Source organism: Alexandromys fortis, unplaced genomic scaffold (genome assembly GCF_014885135.2).
Source record: "Alexandromys fortis isolate MF-2015 unplaced genomic scaffold, M_Fortis_MF-2015_v1.1 scaffold_56, whole genome shotgun sequence".
In the NCBI taxonomy this organism is placed as follows: Eukaryota; Metazoa; Chordata; class Mammalia; order Rodentia; family Cricetidae; genus Alexandromys; species Alexandromys fortis.
Window position 1 is genome coordinate 3,237,801 of NW_026067935.1, and position 7,456 is coordinate 3,245,256.

The window sequence follows — 7,456 nt, forward strand, 5'->3', positions numbered from 1 at the left end:
AGAGAGAAAGAAACTTTAATAAATGGTTCATCATCTCTGTGAAGAGAGGGAACCAATTTGCATATTCATGACTGAAGATTAGAGATCACTCCATCCACCTCCCAACAATAGCCCAATACCTTTTAAAGATTTATTCATATGACTTTTTAAAATATATATATATGCCTATATGTGTGCATCTGCACCATGTACATGCAGTACCCACAGAGGCCAGAAGAAGGTATCAGACTCACTAGAACTGCAGTTACAGGTGGATGTGAGCCACCATGTAGATGCTGGGAACTGAACTCGTGCCCTCTGCAAGAGCATTAGAGCTCTCCTAACTGCTGAGCCATCTCCACAGTCTCTACAGCCCTCTTCTTCCTGTGAATAGTAAAGCTTAATTGCTTCCGTGTGTCACAGGGGAGAATTTCCGTAATCAACGATGCCCGTGTTCAAAATAAAATGAAAGCAGCATAAGGAAATTAAAGCCAAGCATGGCACTGTGTGCCTGGTATGGCAGATCCAACGAGGCTGAGGCAAGAGGGTCTCTGTGAGTTTGAGACCCATCTGGACTAAATAGCGCCTTTCAGGACAGAGGTGACCACGGCACAAAAGAATGACAAAAATAAAGGACTGGGGATATATGTAGGAGAATAGCACTTGCCTAACATGCATAAGGCCCCGGAGCCCATCCCCTGAATTATGTACTTCCTTTTTATATTTTAATTGATTTCATGTATATGAGTGTTTTCCCTGCATGTATGTACGCCATATGCATGTAGTACTCTCAGAGGTCAGAAGAGGCCATTGGGTCCTCTGGAACTGGAATGATAGATGGTTCTGAGTCACCATGTAGGTGCTGGGAACTGAACCTGGGTCCTCTGCTAGAGCAACCCATGCTCTTTGCCTCTGAGCCATCTCTCCACCACCATGGAGTATGCACTCTTTTTTTTTGTTTTGGGTTTTTTTGTTTGTTTGTTTGTTTGTTTTTCGAAACAGGGTTTGTCTGTAGCTTTGGAGCCTTCCTGGAACTCCCTCTGTAGACCAGGCTGGCCTCGAACTCACAGAGATCCACCTGCCTCTGCCTCCCGAGTTCTGGGATTAAAGGCGTGCGCCACCACAGCCCGGTGATTATGCACTCTTAAAGGGTGGATTTTCTGGTGTGACAAGGGTGTCTCAGATGGGAAAGGAAGGAGCATTTCTGCAGGAAGCCTTCCCAGACGCTGCTGGAGCACAGGCCAAGTCCCTGTCCCAGGTTGCCATCACCTGCTGTTTCTCAATCAGAGGCTCACATATAACTAGGTAACACTTTGTGCATCTACGTGCCAGAACCTTCTTCCAAATGGCCAGGCTTGGTTCTGACAGAAATGCACAGCTCTGGTGGCTTGGCTGCTGGCTTCAGGAGTACACGGGCTGCAGGGGCCAGTGCTGCTAAGTGAGGACCCACCTTGTCTTTGATACCCATTTGCCAAATGCCTAAATACTGACTGACTTCCATTATACGTGTTACTTAGGGCAAAAAGATAAAATAGTCTCTTTCCCCACGCTTCCCAGGCACCCATGATTTCCTGAGTCTGTGTTGTGCTTTGGGTGTGAGATATTTCTCAGAAGGTCATGTGTTGAAGGTGTGTGCACGTGTGTTTGTGTGTGTGTGTTACAGTGTGTGGAGTCTTTGGGTGGGGACTGATTCATGGAGGCACGGATGTTACTGATGGACCAATCTATGGATCCTAGATTAATGGATTTGGAGGAGGGCCAAGCCCTCCACACTCATCCAAAATTCTGCTTTTTTCCTCGGACCTCCCTCAGGTGTTTTGTCTCAGCTATTTTAGTGTGTTCCTCTAGAGCAAAAATAAAAAATAAAAAAATAAAAAAAATAAAAAATAAAAAAAACAGAAAATGTGAAAACTTCCCTTTCTGGATTCTTCAAAAAGTTTTCCTACCCAAAGGTCTGGCATTTGCAGCAGAACTCCAGAGGGAAGCGACAGAGCTGTCTGAGGGAAGGAAAAGTGACTCCTGGCTGCAGGGGACATCTTCCCCAGGAGGCTTCAGATTGCTCCCTTTCCCTAAGGTACCTCATGGCAAGGTTTAGCAAAAAACAAACATGTTTTGCTCACTAGCTTGCCCTGGATGAGGTAAGAGCACTGCACAAAGTCCAGCTCTCCCTGTGACAGTTCTAGGGCAACATTCTCCGCCCTATGCCAACCTGACCCTAACAGTGTGTGCTCCTGAGAGCTGAGTGTACTCGGCACTTGGCAGTATTTCCCAGATGCCCTCGGAGAGCCACAAACACTGTGCTCATCGGGGAACTGGACAGTATGATTTCAAACAAAGGTCAGGAAACTTTTAGTGGTGGGATGTGAGGGCACACACCTACAAACCATTCACTCAAGACGTAGATGGAGAAGGATCGAAGTTCAAGGTCTTGCCTAGCACGGGCCAGACCTATTCCCACCGTGGGGTGGGGGAGCTGGAGTTACAGTTGATTGTGAGCTTCCTGCTGTGGGTGTTGGGAGCCGAACCTCAGTCCTCTGGAATAGGAGCAAGCGCTGCTAGCTGTGGAGCCATCTCTCCAACTTCATCTTTTCATTTTCTTCAGAGTCCCCTTATGTAACGCTGGCTGGCCTGAAACTCACTTAAGTAAACCAGCTGTTCTTGAACCTTCAGAGATCTGCCTTCTCCCACACCCAGTTTATTTGTTTGTTGTTTGCTTGTTTATAGGCAGGGTCTCCTGTAGCCTCGACTGGCCTTGAGCTCATTATATATAGCGGAGAATTACCATAAAGGTCTTGTTCTTAGGTTTCCTAGTCAAAGCGCTGAGCTCACAGACGAGGACCCCCATGTCCATTTGGTACAAGACGGAGGACAGAACCCAAGGCCTAATGCCTGCTAAACAAGCAAGCATTCTGTGAACTGAACCACAAGCTCACTACCAACCCAGCCACGAGTACTCTTCTGAGTCACAAGCTCTCGACCATAGGAGCTACGAGCACTCTACCAATTTGGCCACGTCAGCAGCCCCCATTGCTTAAACACAAAAGACCCATAGATTCAATCTCTCCTACCTGCCATCATACAGCTGCCACTACCTTCCTTTTGCGGCTGTTCTTGGCCTTTTGTGACAAGAGTCCTTATCCCCAGCCCTGGCTACAACAGGTTAGTTGCCTTGGCATTACTAACACCTTGATGTTGGAGACACGGAAAAATGACAGCCCCATATCAGGCCTCTGAAGCTGACCGCCTATGCTCCTGCCTCCTGTTCAGTTTCTCGTGCAAAACAAGCAAAGGGCAACAAAAGAATGAGAGAATTTCTTTCCCAGGGTGATCATAGAAATCTGAGCCTCCCATCCCACCCCAAACCAATCACAAAACCTGAAAGTTCCACCCCATGCTCCTGAAACTGGCCATAAAGAAACCATCTACCTACAGCACATATATGTACTAAAGTTCCTGTTATGCTCACCTCATGAACCCCCCCAAAAACCACCAGGAGTTTGAGTTCATATGCAAAAGCAAGCTTTACTGTCTGTCCATTTCAACACAGCAGTTGGATCAGGGAGCACATTGAGCTCAGCTATGGCAGGGCTTTTAAGGAGTAAAGGATGGGGGGGTGGGGTAGGAAAATTTTGGATTCAGATAGAGGTTGAACTCCTGACTGAGCAGAAGTGAGGTAACAGAAGTCTGGTCAGACAGGGATCAGTATCGGCATTGCTGTAAGGAAACTGGTAACCTAAATACAAGCTATAAAAGCTATTCTTAATGTTCTGAAGCATCTAGTACTTGTTTGTCTCAATTCTGATTGGTCCCCCACAGGGTACAGTTTGCGGCTTTTCCTGGTTATTGTAAGGAAAATATTGAGGCCTAGTCCCAGTATTGTTACTCTGCTGCCTGTCATGGCTGCAATGATGTCAAGTTAGGCCTCTTTAGTTGAAGACAAAAGTCACACCTTGGGGGTCTGAAAAAAATAACTCGGTGGATTTGAATTAAGACTGCTTGTTGCATAAGCATGTGAACCCAAGTTCACATCCACAGCACCCATACTAAAAAGAGGGGTTCAAGCACAAACTTTCTGTAACACCTATGTCTGGAGGCTCACAGCCACCTGTAAACCAGATCCAGATCCAGGGGACCCAGTGACCTGCTTCTGGTCTCTTTGTGACTCTATACTCACATATCCCTACAGACACATACAAGTACACACAATTAAAAATATTAAAATATATTTTTTTAGCCAGATATAGAAGCACACACCTTTAATCCCAGCACTTGGGAGCCAGAAGCAGGTGGATCTCTGAGTTTGAGACCAGCCTGGTCTACAAAGCAAGTTCCAGGATAGCTAGGCCTATACAGAGAAACCCTGTCTTAAAAAACAAACAAAACAAAATTATACCCATATGTATGTGTACGTATGTAACATGTTCAAGTTTCTATGTCTCCTTCAATTGGCTTATTGAGAACAGGTTGTTGCTTATTGAGGGCTCGCACTATGATCCTCAAGTCTCATAACAGCATGATGGATGAATAGGCCTTTGTCATATCCCATTGTGCCTGACTTTGGTACCGTCCAATGTCACTAGGAATCATTTACAGCCATTCACTGTTCTGTGAGTCTACACCTTCATCCCAGGGCAATGTGAGCTTCTCTAAGCCCACCAAGGCCTCCCCCAAATCATTTAAATCCCCTTAGGAAGGGCACACATTCTCCATGCCCTTCCCCTGTAGAAAGGGGCACACACACTTCTGGGTTAACGAGCAATTATGCTTTGTGACAGCCTCCTTATACGTAATAATTCATTTATCGATATCAGTTCGCTCCGGAGAACCTTGGACCTTTTCCCACCCACAGAGTCAAATGATAGCTAACATGTGCTTACTGTTTAAATGCTAATCTTAAACACAATCTGTTCTCCACCATGTGCACCAGGCAGCTGGATGGCTTTTACCAACTTGCTATATCTTGAACAGCTCAAGTTTGCACTAACCTCAAGACCAGTGTTATTGTTAGTCCTTCGAGACCTAGCTTCCCAGATCTGAGTGAACACCTCCCCTCTGGTCTTAGGTTACATGCTCCTTCTACAAAGAGCATAGCCTAGACCCTACTGCATGAAGGACCCCCTCCAACACAAAGTTTTTGTTGTTGTTGTTGTTGTTTTGTTTTTGTGATGGGAGCTTAAGTAGCTGTCTTGACCTAGAACTTGGTAGGTGGAGGAGGATGGCCTTGACTTTCTGATCCTCCTGCCTTCACCTCCCAAGTGCTGGGATTATAGGCATGTACCACAATACCTGTATTATATATGGTGCTGGTAATAGAACCCAGAGATTCAAGTATGCTTGCTTGACAAACATTCTACCAACTTGGCCACACTCCCAGTCTGGTTTTAGTTGCCTGATAGCACCAATCACCCTCTGGAATGATTGACTTTTCTGTTTGTTCATCTTGTGTCTTCCACAGCAAAGAGTTCTGTCTAAGACCCGCCCACAGAGAGCCCAATGAGTGACTGAACTAGATGGAGGGGAGACGCACACAATCCAAACCCTGTCTCTTCTCCAGGAAACTTCAGGAAAGCATCCACCCTCCACTGGTTGTTCACTGCGATCTTGAGAGGAACTCTAACATTTTCAAGCTGAACTTGGTCTGTGAGGGCTGGAGTAGCCTCAACGGCTCTGTCCCCTCTGTCCCGTGATGACGAAACAGACCCACAGAGGGGGAAGCCATTGGGAAATTCCATGAAGCAGGTGAAGGGAGAGAGGGAGATAGAGGAGGGGGAGCAAGCTAACTTCTAGGCTTGAGCATGTAAGCATCTATCTCCCACTAATACTGACCAGCCCTGTTTGATCCAGGCAAGCAGATAGCCAGAGAATGGACCCTTCTTCCCTTGCCTTGTCCTGGCTCCGGCTTCCATCCCAGGTAAACAAACAAAGGACCTAACAAGATAAGCTGAGCATTCGGAAGAGAACCAAATGGGAGGTGCGGGCGGGGAACAGCTGCAACAAAATATGGACCCTGGATCCCTGCACGTGCTGGACCATCCACCAGGTCTCGGGGCCTTTCTCCAGCCATGTAGGTCTACCTTTCACTGGGACTCTGCTTTTCCCCAGCCACGTGGGTGCCCCCCTTCGCATCCCAGGCCAGTCTGCCCAAACCCCATCTCTGCACCGAGGCCTTTTGCGGAGCCTTTGAGTCTTCCCCCAAACCCGCCAGCGCTGGCCCAGGCCGTCCCTTTTCCGCACCCTAGGGCACTCACAGTAGCCAGACAGGGTAGCAGCAGCTGGGTTAAAAGCTGCAGCCCCCGCGCGGCACCTGCGCCCATGACCCAGCCGTTTGTGCACGCGCAGCTCCGGCGCCCGGCCCAGCCCGGTATCCCCAGGCGAGGGATGATCAGGCCCCGCAACATACCGCAGGCGCTCGGCGGTGATCGCGTTGCCGGTGTGTGGCCGCAGCACCGCCAGGAACAGGAGACGCATGTCGCTACCGCAAAGGACTGAGCCACCAGGCCCCGGGCCTCAGCGGGGTCCGGATGGACTCGGCCCCGCCCGCCGCTCCCAGGCGGAGCGGCAGGTTCAGGAGCAGAAAGGAGAACTAGAAAGAGGGACGGAAAAGGGGAAAGATTGGAAGGGGAGGAAAGGAGAGGGGAGGGGTCAAAAAGGGAAGGGAGGAGTGGAGGGAGAAGGGAGGGCTGGGGACCTGAGGGGACCTGAGGAGACTAGCGGGTGGGGAGGGGTCACGAGCCCAGGTGTCAGGCATCCGCGAGCTCAGGAAGGTGAGGGGTGTCCACTGTTCCGGGGACCCACACACAGGTAGCCTGTGTCTCCTCCCATGGTGTCCATGAGTGGGTTCCCACATGCAACATGATGGCTAGGAGACTGAGACTGCCCTCCCCACCACACCAGGACCAGGTGAGACGTGGGGTGCAAGCCCAAATGCGGAGATGAGGTTCGAGACTCACTCTTTGAGGGGACCCTGGACTCTGAAGCATTAGAGCATAGGACAGACAGCTCATCCTATTTAAGACCCTGGCATCCCTGAACTTCCAGAAGAAGAGAGTGGAGGACAGTTTATGGGGCCAGGTTTCAGGGGTGCAGTTTGCAGTTCCAGCAATACCGAGACTGAGGCAGGAGGATTGCTGCCGCGAGATTCTGAGGAACTGAGGGGAAAGGCGACCTCCAGTAGTCCAGGATTTCTTGTTTGCTAGTCTGTTATTCTGCACACTAAGCCACAACCCCAGGCCCAGAAAGGCAGCATTTAGGAGACCATGGTGTGAAGCGAGGATGTGGGGAGCCCAGCTGGGAGTCTATTACCCTAAGTTGACCTGAGCAGGAGGCAGGAAGGGTGGGACGAGACAGAGCCCTCTGACAACATAACTTTTGGGTGAATTCATGGTGTTTCACAAACACGTGTGCAGTATTTAAAGCTGAGCAATATTATAGAACCAATATTTTAAACTTAATAACCCCTGAAATCAATTTCTTCCCA

General features: G+C 48.9%; 1 protein-coding gene across 2 annotated transcripts in view; it reads right to left on the minus strand.

Moving 5' to 3' along the window:
- Glt1d1 (glycosyltransferase 1 domain containing 1) overlaps positions 1 to 6,571 on the minus strand; it is a 65,559-nt gene extending 58,988 nt beyond the window's left edge. The window contains exon 1 of one of the 2 annotated variants that reach the window (XM_050146643.1): positions 6,380 to 6,571. In XM_050146643.1, the coding sequence (XP_050002600.1) occupies positions 6,380 to 6,447 (68 nt within the window). In that variant the 5' untranslated portion in view covers positions 6,448 to 6,571. Of the gene's footprint in view, positions 1 to 5,805; positions 5,901 to 6,379 lie in introns of those variants that run through there. The other variant, XM_050146642.1, reaches the window with a different exon arrangement.
- Between the last annotated feature and the right edge of the window lie 885 nt (positions 6,572 to 7,456).